Below are 19,473 nucleotides of genomic sequence, written 5' to 3' on the forward strand. Positions count from 1 at the left end.
AAAAGGCAAGTACTGTTTAGAATTATGAAAATAGTTTTGACCTATGGGCTTGCTGAAAGGGTCTTAGAATTGCTGATGTCACCTTTCCTGGATGTGAATACCAGCTCTAGCACAAAACGTCTTTATTCTCCAAATCCATGTGAGTTCTGTACTGAGGGAAGTTGTAGGGAGCTGAACCTAGGATGAGAGACCCTTGCTTGGGGTGTCTACTCAAATCCCTGGAAGGACGATGCAGCTTGAGGACGAAGAATCTGTAAAATTGCTAGAATTGAGAGATTGGCAGGGAGGTTCCAAGCTGATTGGGCAGTGCAAGAAGGTGTTCTGAGATGCCCCTATAAACAGGTTAACCATATAACATCCAAATTGGAGTATTTTTAGGAGCAAAATGGGGCAGTAAAAAAACCTTAATTTTTTGTATTAAACAAAAGCTTTATCAAATAACAAAATAGGGAATTCGTACCACATATTAAATGACCCCAAAAATCACCGCAGCAAGGTAGTGCAAGCAGCTTTCTCTGCTCTATGGCAAGATGTTGAACCTGTTTCTTGTGCATTTACTTTTGTCCCTTCTCACCTTTCTGCCTAACCACACACACCACCCTCTGCTTGCCTCACCTGCAGTCTGAGATTGGTAGCAGTTGCAGTATGGAGGCTGTGCAGGTGAGTGTGAGTGACTAGGAAACCTTCGATGGTCATTTCATGGTCAAAGACACGTTCTAGAATCATCTTAGAATTGAGTTAAAACCTGATAAATTCATTTTTGAGAATTTTGGTATCCCTTAAATAGCTTTCCTTGGGACACTGTTGCTTTTGAGAATCAGCACTAAATGTGTGCAGTGTTTATTTAACCTGTACCATATTCCCTCCAAAAGTCTACACAAGAGATTGTTTTCCCCCATTACTCACTTACCACAGTACAACCAACGATCATTCCAATAGAAGAGTTGGTTGTGCTTTGTAGGCCCTGTGAACTGATTAGTGTAAGAACCAGACACTAATAATTTTCTATTTACTCATTTAGATACCAGTTTTATATTCACTAATATAAGCATTGTGCTAAAAAATCAGGACTCTACCGCTTGACTCTAAGGCAGATAACCTGCTCTGGATTATTTTAGTGGCAGTAGAGGAGTAATCACCGTAGCCTTACACTTGACTCTATTCCGACCCTGTTTTTCTAACTTCTCTGGGGAAAGAGCAAATTAGAATTGTTCTTAGGGGATGCCTGGGTGGCTCAGTCAGTTAAGCATCCAACTCTTGATCTCAGCTCAGGTCTTAATTCCAGGGTCATGAGTTCAAGCCTCATATTGGGCTCCGTGCTGGGTGTGAAGCCTACTTTAAAAAAAAAAAAAAAAGGAATTGTTCTTAAGCTTGTGTAGCTTCTATATAACCTAATATAGGAAAAGTAATTTTTGAGACAAAAGATACCGATCTCTTAGTTAATTCTCTCTAATCATTTCTATGGGCCTTTCTCTACCCTTCCCTGCCCCTGTTTCTTTTAGGCCCTTGACATTTGACTAGTTTGCATTTCACTTGCTTGGTACCTTACCCCCCACTTGTATATCTTGTATATCAATAGTCCAGAAGTTAAAGTGGGATTCTTAGCTTAGTTACCAAACACTCTCATTACTCAGCCATCCCTCCTTACTAGTAAGGACCCATTGATGTCCAGTTTTCTAGGCCTGCTGTTTCACTATCCCTATTGTTGTCTCTTGAAAGTAGTTTTCATTTTAAAATTGTGTCCTTACTCTGTGCACATCTAATTTTTTTTTTAAAAGATTGGATTGTAGATTTCCAGAAGGCTGGATTATTTTCTAAAGCAACAACATATAAGGTAAAACTACAATTGAATGGCTAGCTGAGTAAGAGCTTTTGTGGTGTTTTGTTATTTTACCTAATTGGAAACACTGTTGTGTAATTCTAAACAGTGGTACATATTTTGGCCAGCTAATTAAATAATGTTAATTACTGGGGCGCCTGAGTGGCTCAGTCGGTTAAGCATCTGACGTTGGCTCAGGTCATGATCTCACGGTTTGTGAGTTCGAGCCCCACGTCAGGCTCTGGGCTGACTGCTCAGAGCCTAGAGCCTGCTTCAGATTGTGTGTGTCTCCTTCTGTCTCCTTCTCCACTGATTGCACTCTGTCTCTCGCATTGTCTCAAAAATAAACATTAAAAACAAATTTAAAAAGTAAAAAAAATAGTCCCATATAGTATGTGTAGAAAATTACTGTTCTCTAGAGACTTTAAATCTGATCTAAGAGAGATGATATATCCACATGGCTGTAGCAGTTTGTGTAAAATACCTACAACTATGTTCTTTCTGGTTTGGAACACATTTCAAAAATGCACTCTAGGTCTTCCATAGGCCGAAAATCAGCCTTGTGTTTCTTGAAAAGTTGCATCAAATCCCTTTGAAGGTATATCCCCTTTCTTCCGGAGGAAGACAGCACACACCACTTCCTTAATGTTGTTATAATACGATTTGGGGGGACTTTGTGGGAATGCCACTGTTTGTGAACACGGATCATGTTTTAGGGCTAGAGTGTCTGAGCCAGTTTTCCTCCCATTTGTAGGGAAATGTAACCCCCTAGTTTGGGCCCACTCTGTTCCAAAGTAACTGTTTAGATACACTGGATACCACTGATGTGAATTCTTATGTAAGCACCAGCTGTTTTGGGGAGTCCTTTAGGTTGGCCCTTGAACTGTAAGTCCTTTCCACAGAATGGCGACTACCTCCCTAGCAGTACCACCTTGTAGGAGGAGGCCTCTCTTTGTTATTAGAGTGGCTGACTCACTTTTCAGTAGCCATGTCACTTCACCAAGCCATGTAACTAATCTGTTAGTCACCTTACTGAGGTTTTCTGATTTTTCAAGTTGCTCCTGCTACTCACTTCTAGGTGACAGATGGCTACCGTTTTCTGAAGGGATGGGAGGACAAGAAGCTTTTTACTTTTTATAAAATGTCCTCTCTATGTGCTGTGTAGATATCATGGCGAAGACAGCTTTTGTTCCATGGAGAGCGTGTCTGTTGGGTGATGATTGTGGGAGAGGAGGATTCCTTCAGGTAGATTGCAGCATTCATACTATTTTCTCATACTCTCTTTGAATTTATTAGCAGAATAAATTAAGAATGGATTTTGAATAGTATGTTGTAGGGAATATAGATTTGATTGTGGATCTCTTCCTATAAGCATTTCCTAAGTTCTCTGGTTATTGTTTTTATAGTCTTAACTAAGCATTACCAGGGTTGATACTTGTATCTTACTGCAAAGAATTATAGGCAGTGAAGGAGAGAGCTAGATAATGTAAATAGTAATTTAAATCTAGAAGTTTAAAAGGTAGAGTTGGTATTCATTTGCCACTTAATGTCTTCTATAGCTAGCTTTGCAAATTCTGATGTATTAGGTGTGGGGGGGAGTCTAAGTCTACTTTTCTAACAAACTTCCAGAGGATGCTGATGTTATTTTTATTCTGTCCAGGGACCATACTTTGAGTAACAAGAGTATAGAACAGTTAGGGCATATGCAAATGTAACTTTTAATAACAATAACCCTGTATATTGAATGTTTTTTCTGTACCAGGCACAGAGCAGTAAAGGAAAGATAAGAGGATTGGCACTAGATAGAGTCTGACAACAGGGATTCAAACTGTGAAGCTCTCTTACCTTTACTAGCTCAACCAACCTTGAGCCAATTTCTCTAAGGCAGAATTCTCATCCTTGGAATTAGTGACATTTTGGGGTTGAGGGAATTCTTTGGTGTAGAAGGCTGTCTGGCAGCACTCCTGGCCTCGACCCCCTAGGTACCAGTAGCACACTCCCTCCGAGTTGTGGCATCTAAAAAGATCTCCAGACATTGCCAAATGTCTCCCTGGGGGACAAAATCATCCTCTATTGAGAACTGCTCTAAAATTATAAGGCTACAATTATAATGTGTGAATTGCGGGGATTTTAGGCTATTAATACACCTTCTATAAGCAACCGGTTTGCTTTATTGTGAAGCTTCTACAAAGACAAGACATGGACTAGCCAATCAACTGTATTTGCCAGTGCTTTATTTTTAGGAAGCATTCATTAGTCATTGTACCGTGGGAAACTATCAGAGATGACTTGGGATTTTTAGGTGGGTAGAATGAGCTTCTAACTGAATTCATCATGAGTTCCTACTTTTTTTGAAATATGCTGGCACGTTTGCTAACTTGTCCCATTTTCACTTACTTCATGCTGTTGCTGTTCAGATGTTTGTAGTGTACTTCTTATCTTTTCATCTTCCCAACCTCTTACTCTCAACGTTTCCCCTAGGATATGAGAGCAGATAACCAAGGTTTTTAGAATTAAGCCTAAAATAAGACCTGAATTATGGCTTCTGTGTTTGTAAACAAGGGTCATCTCTCCCAATAATAATGTGAAAAACTGATCAGATAGAAATATAATCTTTAAAAGCACTGATTATAATTTCACCTTGCTTCCAGGATGTTCTTTAAAAATTGAAATGCATCTTCAGTTGCTGTTGAAATGGAAGAGCAGTAGTCTATATAGTAAGTTAGTATTGAGGATGGGAATGGGGGAGGACTTACAAAACATGATTTTAAAACAAAACAAGGGGAGCTTGGGTGGCTCAGTTAGTTAAGCCTCTGACTCTTGATTTCAGGTCAGGTCATAATTTCATGGTCTTGAGATTGAGCCCCGCCATTAGGCTTTGCCTTCAGTGTGGAGTCTGCTTGGGATTCTGTCCTTGCCCCTTCCCCACTCTCTCTCTCAAAATAAATACACATCAAAGAAAAAAAAAATGAAGCTTAAACATTAGCTTATGTGATTGTCTTAAGTCAGTCCAGAGAGCACATCAAATTATACATAAGACTGCTCTAATGACCTTTTTTTCTAATTGGGTTTATTTTTTAAGGTTAAATGGCTTGTATTGATTGATTCCATTTTATGCTGTTCAAATTCTGTTAAATTACCAATTTAGTCTTTATAAGGCACAAGAACTATGATCTGTAGCTGCCTTGTCCCATGGTCACTAGAGGGAACATGGGTTTCAAGGATCAAGGGAAAGGCCAGTGGAGATGAGAGTCCTTGTCATTGAGTTACTTACTCAAGGGGTATGGTGCTCATCAGTCAGTCAGCAGGCACCTGTACTGTCACAAGAGTGTTATGATTCATGACAATCCCTGCCACTAACGTGAATGTGTCTGACGTCAGAAACCATTACAGAAATAAGAAAATACTGTGTCAAGTGTAGAAATGACTGTTTTTCTTTTTTTAAAGTAAGCTCTATACCCAATATGGAGCTTGAACTCACAACCCTGAGATCAAGGGTTGTGAGCTCTACCGACTGAGCCAGCCAGGCACCCCGATTATATTCCTCAAAATGTTTGCAACAGCTCTATTTATTTTGACTAGAAGGAAAAAAGACTGAATCAAGGGCAGAATTTTTTTTCTTTTTGCCTCATATAAAAGTGTTTTTGTTACAAATGAACATTAATTTTCTAACAATCTGAAAGGCATGGTCTCCTTTCACCTTCTCAGTCTCAGCCTCATACCAAGATTCTAATCACAGTTATGTTGCAACATGTTCAGACAGGGACCTGTATTTTTTGTTTCCATCTCACCTTAATTTCAACTCCATCTTTCTAATTACTTAAATTGATTAATAATTTAAATCACATGCCATTCTCAAGGGCAGTTCAACCAGTGTTAGAAACTGAAGTCCTATTTCTTATTGTGGAACTAAATAGTATCTTATAAGGGTGGGGACACAAGGTTGATAAAAGAATATACTGACCTGAGGGTAAAGCTAGTTAGTCATTTTATAGAGAAAAGGGTGGGGTGCTGGAACAGACCTTTCCCTGTACACGTGTCTCACGCATTCTCTTGCTCCCAGTTCTCCTTCAAAGTGGCCCTCTGAGAGTTGTAAACCACTCTCTCTACTGTAGGTCTCTCTACCCACCTTCCAGACCAGCAGGTCTAACTTTCCAAGTGAGAACCTGGAAGGGAAAAAAAAGGCAAAGGACTTGCAGGCCCCTGTAATTTTTGTTTCATTCTATGGTTAATAAAATGCTTATGACAAAAAGTTACATGAATGCCTCCAGTAACAGCTTTAAAGTAAGTATCTAAGGTGTTTATTAGGCAGCAATGCTTCGTCCTTCCAGTGGATGCTCAGATCCTTCACTAGACCCACCAAGTCCCCTGGTTGAGGACCTAGAGGTTAGGGATCCATACTTGTTTAGTCTTCTCCAGGGTTCCTGTTGCATGCTTTACCATTTTATGGTATAAGTAAATATGGGGAAAGGGATAAATTAACATCTCAACTGTAATATTTAGAGAACCTGATTATAGAATTTTATATACTGAAATGCAAATTGAGTAACTTGTCATTGGATACATTGTCATTCTTGTGCTCCTCCCACTCAACATGGTTTATAATGTAAAAAGTACTGCAATCCATCGGACTCCTTTTAGGGTAAGATTATGGAAATAGAGCAAGGAACAAGAACCCCCGTCAGTGGGTCAGAAATGAAACTTTGCGCTTAAAATGGTCATCAGAAATTACTAGCTATGAACAAAAACAACTAATATTTCACTAATTTAATTCTGTGTGCTGAAAAGTGTTTCTTTTTAAAGTATCATTTACATTTTTTATGATGTATTGAGGAGAGGGTTGAGAATTGAGGAATTTCTTGTTTATCCACAGCCTAAGTAGGCTTAGAATGGTTTAAACATTCTTTATCATTCCATTTACTTGACCTAAGGCTGATGGGTTTGTTGCAGTCCAGAATCAGACTGTCTGAAAGACACTTCTGTTTGGTGGAGGGAATCCACACATTAAAACAAAAAGGAAGAGAAGAGGTCATCTTTTTTCCTTAAATATCCTCTAAAATTTGGATGGTGCCATACTATCTGCTTACCTTTTGATGTATTATTTCACAGTGCTGGTCCCAAAGGCGATAACATCTATGAATGGAGATCAACCATTCTAGGGCCTCCAGGATCCGTGTATGAGGGGGGTGTATTCTTCCTTGATATCACTTTTACACCTGAATACCCCTTCAAGCCTCCAAAGGTAAGAATTTCCTGATTTATATTCAGATTTACATATTCCCATGAGAAACTATTGAAGTGTTTAAAATTGAGTTTTAATCAAAAAAGAGATTTCTGTCGTCTCTTAATGAATCTCTAAGTACATTAGGATGGACACAAGACACTGCAGGGGTGGGGGGCAGCTTTGCCACTTGGCAGAGACCATTTCTAGAAGTATGTGCTTTGTTTTGATGGTGCTTAAAATCCTGCTGTTTATAGTGACATAGCAACTCAGAATTAATCCCGTTTTCCACTCAACAGAAAAGAAGTTACTGTCAAAGTATCCATGTTTCTCGTCCTTTTTTGGTCTCGTCACATTCTTAATCTCCAGGCTTCAGTTTTCTCATCTAGGATCCTATCTCCCGTGACACTCTATAATCTATGATTCTCATTTACTAAATGATAATTTTTACTTTGGAATTAGGAAACCAAAAAAAAGCAATCCAGGCTCCCATGGCTTGTGTTGATTTGTCTACTGCTGTGATCCTTGCCCAATTCTGGCTCCTCACCTGTTGAGACTCCATTATAGTGAATTCTGTGACCTAGGTAGACAGGATATCTGCAGGATATAATGTAAAAGTCAGAAAAAGCAGAAGTAAATCTCATCTTCAGTTTTCTTAACAGCCTTTACAGCTAAGAATTTTGTTTATGTTCCCACTATGTTGTCCCTCAGTTTGAATTATACAAAGCTTACTTTGAGGCCATGTAGTACTACCAGCTAACACAAGAGGTCAGCAAACAGCTATTTCAAACTTGAAAAGTTAGGAAAATATTTAAAACACTGAAACTGCTAAAGATGAATTTGAAAAATATTGAAATTACCTTTTTGTTGATTAACTTTTGACCTGTGATTGTATCAATGAACACTCTAATCTCATATTTATTAGTCTTTTAATGTATCTCCTCAGCTTTAAACTCTTTATTCATCTTTTTAAAAACTGTCTGTTTCTTTAAAAGATTTTTAATTAGGGCCACTCAACTGAAAAAGTAATTTAGTAAAAATTTTCATTCTTTGCTGTTTAAATTTTAACACGGTTTTATTTTTTAGGTCACATTTCGGACAAGAATCTATCACTGTAATATTAACAGCCAAGGAGTTATTTGCTTGGACATATTAAAAGATAATTGGAGTCCAGCACTAACCATTTCTAAAGTTCTTCTTTCTATCTGCTCCCTTCTTACAGACTGTAATCCTGGTAAGGTTAATAATTATTTTTTTATTGTTTTTCTTCCTCACCTGAAAAATACTTGTTTTTGATAAAGTTTAAAGAGCTTTCAAGGGACAAAAACTGATCTTTTTTCAAAAAATGTTTAATGTTTATTTATTTTTGAGAGAGAAAGCATGAGCAGGGGAGGGGCAGAGAGAGAGGGAGACACTGAATCCAAAGTAGGCTGTCAGCATATAACCCCATGCGGGGCTCGAACTCACAAACTGTGAGAGCCCAAGCCAAAATCAGAAGCTTAACCTGCTGAGCCACTCAGGCGCCCCTGATTTGTTTTTTCAAAGAAAGTTTTAATCAAGAGAAGTTCAGTCTAGGGGCGCCTGGGTGGTTCAGTTGGTTAGGCCACCGACTTCAGCTCAGGTCATGATCTCACAGTTTGTGAGTTCGAGCCCCGTGTCGGGTTCTGTGCTTACAGCTCAGAGCCTGGAGCCTGCTTTGGATTCTGTGTCTCTCCCTCTCTCTGTCCCCTCCCCTGCTCACACTCTGTGCATCTCCTGTCTCTCAATAATAAATAAACGTTAAAAAAAATTAAAAAAAAAAAGTTCAGTCTAATAGTGGAAAAAGGCAACCCTTCTATGGTGTAGGAATGAGGCATTTTAAAATTAAGATTTATATAAGTTTGCCCTTGGTTTTCACATTTTTCATACAGTTCTCTTAAACTACATACTTTTAAATGTTGAGTCACCTGCCTCACCTCTCCTGTGCCTTTTGGTTCACTGAGTTCACTTGCTCCATAGCTGGTGTTCAATTTTGAAAGTGACTTTGCTTAAACAATTCTTATCAGACTGATTTGGGTGGGTGGAGGGAGGGGCTTAATTTCCTTTTATTTATTAAAGATTCTATTTAGGTTTCAGAGCAACATTACACTTACGTGTTGAGGTCCAGGTTGTGACCTGGCACCCTGGTTTTTTCCGGGTAACTAGTGTTACACTGCAACAGCCCAGAGGACCACAGTATTGCCCTGAAGGAATAGTCATGTGAACACAGCTGGATGTTCGTCTTAGCCTTGAACTTTCCAGTTTTTATTGACCTTCCCCTAACACATAAGAGCAAAAGCACTTCCAATTAGGTGGTGGTTGTTGGGAGAAAAATACAATGAACTAAGAAGGTAAAGCCACACTGGTACTAAAAGCCTGAGCATTCTGTTTTGTTAGGAAGTCCCCTCCCCCCGCTCCACCCCCGCAATAACGGCTTTTAGAAGAAGTACCCAGGATGATGGAATGGCATTTCAAAACTGTGTATTTGTTTCCAAGCTGTCACTAATTTATTTGCTAAATTTTAAAACTTTCTTTCCCTTTCTCCAAAGTAATTTACATTCTTTTCTTCCAGCTGACCCTTTGGTGGGAAGTATTGCCACTCAGTATATGACCAACAGAGCAGAACATGACAGAATGGCCAGACAGTGGACCAAGAGATACGCTACATAAATTGGGTCTTCACAATTCTTACATTATTTGTCTGTCACAGAGAGAGCTGCTTATGATTTTGAAGGGGTGGGGGAGGGTGGGAGTTGGTAAAGAGTAGGGTATTTCTATAACAGATATTATTCAGTCTTATTTCCTAAGATTTTGTTGTAACTTAAGGTATCTTGCTACAGTAGACAGAATTGGTAATAGCAACTTCTAAAACTGTCATTAGTTCTGCAATATTAGCTGAAATGTAGTACAGAGAATAGACATTTGGGTTCAGTTGCTTGTAGTCTGTAAATTTAAAATAGCTTAATTTTGTACAGGTTATACACATGGCCATTTATGTAAAGTCCTTCCAAGACTACACATTTTTTTTGTTCAAAAAAATTGGAATTTGTTTTTCCTTCTTGGGAGGGAACATCGATATTTAACAGTTTTTAGAGACTGTCATCTCATATATATAAAATGGATATGTGGCTATAAGACACCATATAGGAAATGAGTAGTTATGTATTTTATTTTATATACCAATCTACTTTATTGTGACAAGATGAGAGGTTTGAATCACGACTTGTGAAAACCTGTAGTAAAATACCTTAAGCTGTTAACTGTAAGGTGTGGAATAGGAGTTGCTCAGTGGATTGGTTATATGTTGTGGACTGCTTAAGTCTGCATTTGTTACTGTGCTAATAAACAATATTAAAACCACCACCTAACACTGCTGTATTCATTTACTTTATCTTGTCTGTCTGTGGTTTGCAGACTTCTTAAGTTTGTTTATCTCGAAGAGGGGTAGGGGTGGGAGAGAGAATCCCAAGCAGGCTCCATGTTGTCAGAGCAGCACCCAAAGTGGTGCTTGATCTCAAGGACTGTGAGATCATGATTTGAGCCAAGATCAAGAGTCGGACGCTTAACCAACTGAGCTACTCAGGCACCCCGCGCAGATTCAAGAGCTTTGCTACTAAACAACCTACAAGGAACGCCGCAGGCTGCATCATTACCAAGGACCTAGGTTAGGATTGGTATGCTGTCAGCCTTGCGAGATAGATTTTTGCGTGGGAAGGGGGGTGGTGTTTTAGAAAAGGTTAATTGAACCCCCCCATCTTTTGAAGATGGATCCTCATGGCTAACTTAATGCAGCTCCCTTAGAGGGCAGTTTGGTACCGAAGTGTACAATACATCCAGCAGTTGTTTCTCTGCATCTACTGCAGAGAAATGCTATTTTTAAGTCATTGTAAAAGTATCCATCTATGTAAAAATACATAGGAAAATGAGAAAATCAGCCTTACTGGGAAAGAAAACAGGCAATGACTAAACCATTATCTGAATAATTTTTTGGCAAAAAAAAAAAAAAACACATTTGTGATAAGGAATTTTAACTAAGTAGTAGCAACACTAGCTGATTTACAAGTTTTGTATCTTTTATATGCAGTTCTTGGCTTGAACTCACAGAAATGAACCAACTGACTTTAAATTCACTGAGCCCAGCCTTAGAAGTATTCCACTTAAGAAGTTACAGTTCATGGGTATCTGGCTGGCTGTCAGTAGAGCATGAGACTTGATCTTGGGGTCTTCGGCTTGTGAGTTCAAGCCCCACAGTGGGGATAGAGTTGTTTTTTTTTTTAAGTTACAGTTTACTAGATGTGTTAATGCTGAACAGCTTATTTCATATTTTACATTTTTTTTGTTTCTGTTTTTTAAGTTTACTTAGAGAGAAGAACAAGGGAGCATGGGAGGGGCAGAAAGAGAAAGAAAGGGGATTCCAAGCAGGCTCTGCGCTGCCAGGGTGGAACCCCACGCAGGGCTTGAACTCAAAAACCATGACATCATGACCTGAGCCAAAATCAAGAGTTGGACCCTCAACCCACTGAACCACTCAGGTGCCCCTCATATTTTACATTGAAATCAAATAGCTGCTTTCCCAGTCAAAACAATCAATAGCTTGCTTCCTACTTTTAAAATTAGTTACAATATTGCCAACTTGCAAAATACAGTTAGTCCCAATGCTCGGATATTGCCAGAATTTTCAAAGAATAACACAGCACACATTCAGCTATCTAACCAGAAGACTACCTGCAGTCCAATATTTTTATGATACATTCTATTCCACATGACTAAGTATCCAGGGCATGACTGCAGAAGGGGCATTACTTGTGGAAAATGGAAGCTTGAGTGTCCTTAAGTGCTTATTAGCAGTTTTCTAAAGAAAGAGCAAACACTTTAAACATACTTACACCACTCCCTACCTCAAGTCATGCTAAACATATAATTTGAACAAAGCTAAATCACAGGTAGGTTTTGTTCCATTTAGCAAAGTCTCCACAAGATAAGATTTAGTTTAACACCCAAGTTTACTGTTTGATCTAAAAATGTCATTTTATATTTCTAGACATTAGAAGATTAATGACCTTAAAAACAAAATTCTGTTTGAGCTAAGAAGTGTGCATAAAGTTACACAGAAAAATGGCTTCTGAAACAAGTTAGGGGTAGCGGAGCTACTCCTATCTGCATACTACCCAAACTTTATTTTTCTACTGTTTTGACAAGTGCAACAAAAATATAAATACAAAGGTGCTAATTTCAGGGACAAGTTTCAAGCAATGACAATGCAAATATTTCCTATCAGACAATAAACTTAGTCCAAATGATTTAATTATAACCTAAAGTGCATTAAATTAATTCCTTAAAGGTTGCCTAAGAGCCAAAGGTAGATAAATGGCCTATTTTAAATATGTTCACAAACACTTAAAGGCCATCACTATCCAACAATTGTAGCATTATTGATTTTTAGTTCTCAGAGCTAGAGTTCCCTTTGTTTTTCCTCCCAGGCAAAGGAAAGCTTGATTTGCTCTGGGGCTGGGAAAGTTTGCTGGCTAACAGAGTGAATGGTTCAATCAGAGTTTTCCGATCCGTAACCGTTACCTCCCACAGTCGCACTTTCTCACTTCTTGCCCATTGCTGTGCCACCTCAGCATCTACTTGTCTCTGCTCAGAAAGGTCGATTTTGTTTCCTAACACAACAATCGCTACCTGAAAGGAAAATATTAAGATTACACTTTGCCAACATGTGTTGCCAGACAAAAGAGAGAAATCAAGAAAACTCCCACTGAACAGAATGCTTCTTCAAAACATCCTCAGATGTGACTTGAATCATCAAGTTAGTCAGGTATTAACCTCACTCTGCCTTAATACATTTGGGTTAAAAATGCAGATGCTCTACAGCCTGCCAACTACGAAACATTTTAAAGGAACAGTGGGTGAAAGTTACTCAAGTCAGGTATGAATGGAAGCTAGACTTGGGGATATTACTATCTAAAATCCAGGGGCACCTCGGTGGATCAGTCCGTTGAGTGTCTGACTTCAGCTCAGGTCATGATCTCACAGTTGGTGAGTTCAAGCCCCTCATCGGGCTCTCTGCTGTCCATGTAGAGCCCACTTCGGATCCTCTGACCTCTCTCTCTGCCCCTCACCCACGTTGTCTCTCTCCCTTCTCAAAAGTAAACATTAAAAATAAATTTTAAAAATACAGGTAATAATTTGAAATGTGTCTGCATTTCAGTGGTTATACCTGCTGTTTAGGAAATCAGCATTACATGTTTTAAAAACTATGGACTCTTGGAGCTGTTGAGAGTTCACCCCTAGAACCTAAATTCCATGAGAACAGGAACTGTTATTCTGTTCATATTCCTGATCTTAGACAAGTGCCTGATGCAAGCACTAAATAATCTGTTGAATATATGGACCAATGGGAGCATTTTACACTAAATGTAAGGCAATCAATCATGCACTTAAGCTTTAAATGCTTAATGCACACCATGCAATTTCAGACCACCAGTACACAGCAGTCGCAAAGCAGTCAAAGCACAGTGGGGAGGGGAAGGGAGATGATATCCAATTTTCAGACCCTTGACTGGAAAGACAATAAAACAAGATAATGAAAGGTAGAAGAGGAGCAGTAAGAATTGTTAGAGAAGGTACCTCTAAGGAACAGCTTTGAACTAGGACATTTAAGCCACTGCTGTGTTTCTGCCTCAAAGCTGAGTGGGCTCCCTGCGCTCCAGTTAGACTATGCCTTCCTGGTAGGATGGAACAGCAGGACCTAGAGCTTTGGGGTTTTGGCAAGTCTCCTACTCTTTCATTTCTCAACAGGATCTGTCCCTTCAGGCCCTCCTGTCATTCTTCATCACCCAGATTTTCATCTTCACATGTATCTCCTAGTCTGACCTCCCATCTCCCTCTCCTGTCCAGTTGTAGAAACTGTTGCATGTCGCCCCGGATTTTAACGAAGTCTCCTTCCTCCATTCCCATCTCTGCTTTCAATGTTCCCGTCACCCTGCCTACTTGAAACAGTACTCTCACCACCATGGGGGGCACAGGGGATGTAAAGGGTATCCTCCTTCTCCCTCACTGCTGTCTCCAATAAAGTCCTTCCCGAAGAACCCTGAAAGTGAAGGCTGGTGTTACTAGTCTGTACTATCGACTGCCTGTTTCCCACCCCCACCTTGTTGCTACTCATTACAGAACTGGCCCACTGTCACTCCCACACTACTTTTATCGTAATTCCTAGTGACTCACTAGCCACATGGATGACCCTTCCAGTAACCTTCTCTCTCCATTCCTTGACTTCTCCAAATAGCCTAACCATCCTCCTGACTTTGGCCATCCACTCCTCTACACATCCTAGCTCTTGCCATTATAATCACTCCCCTTCGTGGTCTTTAATTCCAGGAATCCCAATCCCACTCTGCCTTTCTAGTTCGTGCCTTACACCCTAACTGCAACAATCCTAAACACCAGAAGGATCTACAGTCCACTGGCTCTCCTACCTTTATCACTGTTCTTCAACCCTTCTCCTGTCTTCAGTTCCTGGCCCAGCTTACATCATCATCCCATCGTATTCTCTTGGTCACCAACCCCCATCCTAAATGTAACTTTTTTAAAGTTTTTTTTTTTAATGTTTTATTTATTTTTGAGAGAAACAGACAGTGAGAGAAGGGGAGGGGCAGAGAAACAGGGAGACCGAGCATGAGCAGGGGAGGGGCAGAGACAGGCGGAGACACAGAATCCAAAACAGGCTCCAGGCTCTGAACTGTCAGCACAGAGCCCAATGCGAGGCTCAAACTCACAAGCCATGAGATCATGACCTGAGCCGAAGTCGGATGCTCAACCGACTGAGCCACCCAGACGCTCCTAAATGTAACTCTTAACTGAACTGTGCCTATACCACATGGAGAGAAAAAGCAGCTCTGCTGACTGGTCCCAATTCATAACCACGGACTTTAAGTGAGCTGGTGTTCTCTAGTAAATATATTAATATTCCATCCATATATTCTGCAACTAGACAACAGCTCCTACCTTGGCTCTCTTCTCCAACCTCCAACATCTCTGCCTTCCCACACCTTACTCTCAGCTGATGTCTATACTATTTCAGTAAGAAGATAGAAGCAATTAAAGGAACTTTCACTTGCATCCACCAACACATCTAATAACCTACCATCTAGACTCCATCCTCTTTACCCTGGACAAGATGTCACTACAGCAAATAACCCCCTCTCCTATATCATCCATTTTCTCCTCTCTATTGAAGCATTCCATTGGCATATGAACACTAGCTCTCATCTGGGGAGGGGGGAAAAAGCCCTCTTTTACACATCCTTCTCCAGCTCCTCTGTTCCCCTTTATAGGACAAGATATTTACCCCTGACTAAAAATTCTCAAAGAGTTATCTTTGCTGTGTCCAGTTCTTATATCCAGTCCAATCAAACTTCATCTGTTTTGCTGTAACTGTTAAGACGTCCCAAGTTAACTAAAGGCTGGCCACTTCTGTGTCTTCAGCTTTTCTGACCTATCTGTACCATGACATAGTTTGATCACTCCCTACTTTTTGTTTAATTTATTTTGTTTACTACTTATTTTGAGAGAGGGAGAGCATGAACTGGGGAGGGGCAGAGAGACGGAGACAGAATCCCAAGCAGAGTTCCAAGCAGGCTCTGCGCTGTCAGTGCAGAGCCTGAAGCAGGGCCTGAACTCCTGACGATGAGTTCATGACCTGAACCGAGATCAAGAGTTGGACACTTAACTGAGACAACCAGGCAACCCTCCCTACTTTTTAAAGTGCTGACGTTCCCTTGCCTTCTGAGACATCCTATCTCTTGGTTTTTCTATCTCACTGGCCACTTCTTAGACTCCTTTGTTGGTTTCTTCTCAACTCTCCAACTGGTAACTGTTTTAAGTGCTCCAGAACAATTACATTTCGCAAAACTTGCTTCTCACCTTGTCCCCTATGTCGTCTACTGTCAACACAGCAGCCAAAGTGAATATTTTAAAACAAGTCAAAAGATGCTTAGCCTTCCTTATTCATATTAAGGAAAATGAAATAAAGTAACATCTTCACCCAGAAGTTTTTTTTTTTTTTTTAAGTTTATTTATTTTGAGAGAGAGAAAGAGAGAGCAAATATCCCAAGCAGGATCTGCACTATCAGTGGCACAGGGCTCAAACTCATGAACTGTGAGATCATGACTTGAGCTGAAATCAAGAGTTAGATGCTTAACTGACTGAGCCACCCAGTGCCTCTCACCCAGAAGATTCACAGGATCCACAAGCACACACTGTTGTCAAGACTGCAAAACCGGCATTTTCATACCATTGATATGGAAAGTCATTTAGCAATGTATCTTTTGATTCAAGAGCTCCATTTCAGCTGATCTTACGACTATACCCCAAAGCGTACAAACTAATAAATGTGAGACATTGTTCACTGTACCATAGTTCATAATAGCAAATGATTATAAAATAGCCCCAGGTGTCCACCAATTTCGAACTGGTTAAATAAGTATGATCTATCACACAATGAGTATCCATCAGTTTAAAAAAAAAAAAAAAAAAGGAATCTTGAGTACTGATATGGAAAGGACTCCAAGATACATTACATGAAAAATGCAAGGTGCAGAACATTATGCTATCTTTGGTGTAAGAAGGTCGGGGAGGGGATTATATGTATGTTCCTATTTACTTGTATTTATATAAAGAAACGTTGAGGGGCACCTGGGTGGCTCAGTGGGTTAAGCATCTGACTTCAGCTCAGGTCTGCTCTCATGGTATGTGAGTTTAAACCCTGCATGAGGCTCTGTGCTGACAACTCAGAGCCTGGAGCCTGCTTCAGATTTGTGTCTCCCTCTCTCTCTCTCTGTCCCTCTCCCGCTCACACTCTGTTTCTCTCTCTCTCAAAAATAAACAATGAAACATTAAAAAAAGAAAGAAAAAAGAAATGCTAGAAGGAAGCCCCAAAACAAGTGGTAAAATACTTAAAAAGCATACTTGAGGGATGCCTGGCTGGCTCAGTGGAGCATGCGACTCTTGATCTCAGGGTCATGAGTTCAAGCCACACATTGGGCATAGAGTTTACAATGAATGAATGAATGAATGAATGAATGAAGAGCATGCTTGAGATAAAGGAACTTGATGATTGAGGACAGAAGTGGGAAACTAGAGCTCACAATGGCCCTTTTTATAGATCATTTTTATTTCTGAACCATGAGCAAACGTGACCTATTCAATTTTTTAAATCAAACATGAAAATAAATAAATGCAACCTAAGCGAGATAGGTCTTTCCTTTGCTCAAAACCAATGGCTTGTGATGCAAAGTGTTGCCCTCATCTCCTCCCATACTCCTCCTAGCCCACTCTGGCCTCACAGCTGTTCCTGAACATGACATGCAAACTTCTCCAGACCCTAGCACCAGCTAGTGCCTCCACCTGGAGCATTCCTCCTCCAGATGGGCTTGGCTTCCTCTCTCACTTCCTTCAAATCTCTGCTAAAAGTCACCTTATCAGGGAGGCCTTCCCAGATCACCTTACAGAAAATAGTACCCTTGCATCCCGCTCACTGTCTTTCTTCCACTCCCAAATCAGAGGTTTTATGGGAACAGGAACTCTGTTTTGCTGCCTATTGTATTCCCTGCGCCTTACCTAAAACAATGCCAGGCACACAGTAGTTGTTCAATAAGCATTCACTGAATGCATGTCTTTTGTTTTAAGTTTATTTATTTGAGACAGAGGTAGTGCCAGTGGGGGAGGGGCAGAGAGAGAGGAAGACAGAGAATCCCAGGCAGGCTCACACTGTCAGCCAGGGCAGAGGCCAAGCCAGAGCCCAAAAAGCAGGGGGCTCAAACTCACAAAACCCTGAGATCATGACCTGAGCTGAAACCAAGAGTCAGATCTTTAACCGACTGTACCACGCAGGTGCGCCTGTATGTGTTTCTTAAAGCTCCCTAACAACCATCTGAGAAAGGTACTATTATTATCTCTATTTTATGGTTAAGGAAACTGAGGCAGTAAGTTGAAAAGCAGAGCCAAGATTCAAGTATCAAACAGGAGTGCACATTGAGTCACTCTTTCAACTTTCGGAGGGCAGGGAGGAGAATATGAAGGATACCGCAGAAAAAAAGTAACAATTTATCTGTTTAGATGGGAAAAATGGGAAACAGGTGTGAGGACAGCATTCATTAGATGCCTCTATGTCTTTTGAAAACTGAACCTAGTGATTATGAACTATTCACAAAGCAAGTAAGTATTCAAAACAATAAAATATCAACCCAGATGTCCTTCAACAAGTGAATGGTTAAACAAACTTTGGTACATAAACACCCTGGAACATCACTCAGCAGTAAGAAGGAATGAACTACTTACTGATACATGCAATAACTTGGATGACCCTCCAAGAGAACTATGCTGAGTGAAAAAGGCTGATACCAAAAAGTTACATACATATCATTCCATCTATGTTAACACTCTTAAAATGACAAGGTTATAGAAATGGAAAACAGATTAGTCAGGGATTAAGAGGGGGTGGGGATGGGAAGAAAGTGGGTGTGACAAAAAAGGATAACAGGAGGGATCCTTGCAGTGATGCAAACGTTCTGTATCTTGACTGCATAAACAGTAACTAGTTTTTGGGAATGCAAGCTGGTGCAGCCACTCTGGAAAATAGTATGGAGGTTCCTCAAAAAACTAAAAGTAGAACTACCCTACGACCCAGCAATTGCACTACGAGGTATTTATCCAAGGGATACAGGTGTGCTGTTTCGAAGGGACACATGCACCCCCATGTTTATAGCAGCACTATCAGCAATAGCCAAAGTATGGAAAGAGCCCATATGTCCGTCGACAGATAAATGGATAAAGGTGTGGTATATACATATACAATGGAGTATTACTCAGCAATCAAAAAGAATGAAATCTTGCCATTCGCAACTACGTGGATGGAACTGGAGGGTATTATGCTAAGTGCAAGTAGTCAGAGAAAGACAAAAATCGTATGACTTCTTCACTCATATGAGGACTTTAAGAGACAAAACAGATGAACATAAGGGAAGGGAAACCAAAATAATATAAGAACAGGGAGGGGAACAAAACAGAAGAGACTCATAAATAGGAGAACAAACAGGGTTACTGGAGGGGGTGTGGGAGGGGGGATGGGCTAAATGGGTAAGGAGCACTAAGGAATCTACTGAAATCACTGTTGCACTATATGCTAACTAATTTGGATGTAAATTTTAAAACATAAATAAATGAAATTAAAATTAAATAAATAAATAAATGTTAACTAGTTTTATACAACATTAGCATTAGGGGAACTGTGTCAGGGATCTCTATAATTTTGGGGTTTTTTGTTTTCAATTTTTTTTTAATGTGTATTTATTTTTGAGAGAGAGTGCACAAACGGGGGAGAGGCAGAGAGAGAGAGGGAGAGAGAGGGAGAAT

The 19,473-nt window shown here is 40.0% G+C and overlaps 2 protein-coding genes across 18 annotated transcripts in view; one reads left to right on the forward strand and one right to left on the reverse strand.

Moving 5' to 3' along the window:
- UBE2E1 (ubiquitin conjugating enzyme E2 E1) overlaps positions 1 to 10,421 on the forward strand; it is a 75,859-nt gene extending 65,438 nt beyond the window's left edge. For both annotated transcript variants that reach the window (XM_027040953.2, XM_027040952.2), the window contains 3 exons: positions 6,929 to 7,061; positions 8,127 to 8,274; positions 9,631 to 10,421. In XM_027040953.2, coding sequence (XP_026896754.1) covers positions 6,929 to 7,061; positions 8,127 to 8,274; positions 9,631 to 9,728 — 379 coding nt within the window. In that variant the 3' untranslated portion in view covers positions 9,729 to 10,421. The remainder of the gene's footprint in view (positions 1 to 6,928; positions 7,062 to 8,126; positions 8,275 to 9,630) is intronic.
- NKIRAS1 (NFKB inhibitor interacting Ras like 1) overlaps positions 1 to 19,473 on the reverse strand; it is a 95,962-nt gene that overhangs the window by 51,874 nt on the left and 24,615 nt on the right. For 4 of the 16 annotated variants that reach the window (XM_015078337.3, XM_027040955.2, XM_053221516.1 and 1 more), the window contains one exon: positions 11,321 to 12,740. The exons of 1 other annotated variant lie outside the window; for it this stretch is intronic. In XM_015078337.3, the coding sequence (XP_014933823.1) occupies positions 12,498 to 12,740 (243 nt within the window). In that variant the 3' untranslated portion in view covers positions 11,321 to 12,497. Of the gene's footprint in view, positions 1 to 3,779; positions 4,297 to 5,453; positions 5,986 to 6,906; positions 7,638 to 8,833; positions 9,338 to 11,320; positions 12,741 to 19,473 lie in introns of those variants that run through there. 11 more of the 16 variants (XR_003414496.2, XR_008298022.1, XR_008298021.1 and 8 more) reach the window with 11 other exon arrangements.

The sequence above is a fragment of the Acinonyx jubatus genome, chromosome C2, assembly GCF_027475565.1.
Source record: "Acinonyx jubatus isolate Ajub_Pintada_27869175 chromosome C2, VMU_Ajub_asm_v1.0, whole genome shotgun sequence".
NCBI classification, from domain to species: Eukaryota; Metazoa; Chordata; class Mammalia; order Carnivora; family Felidae; genus Acinonyx; species Acinonyx jubatus.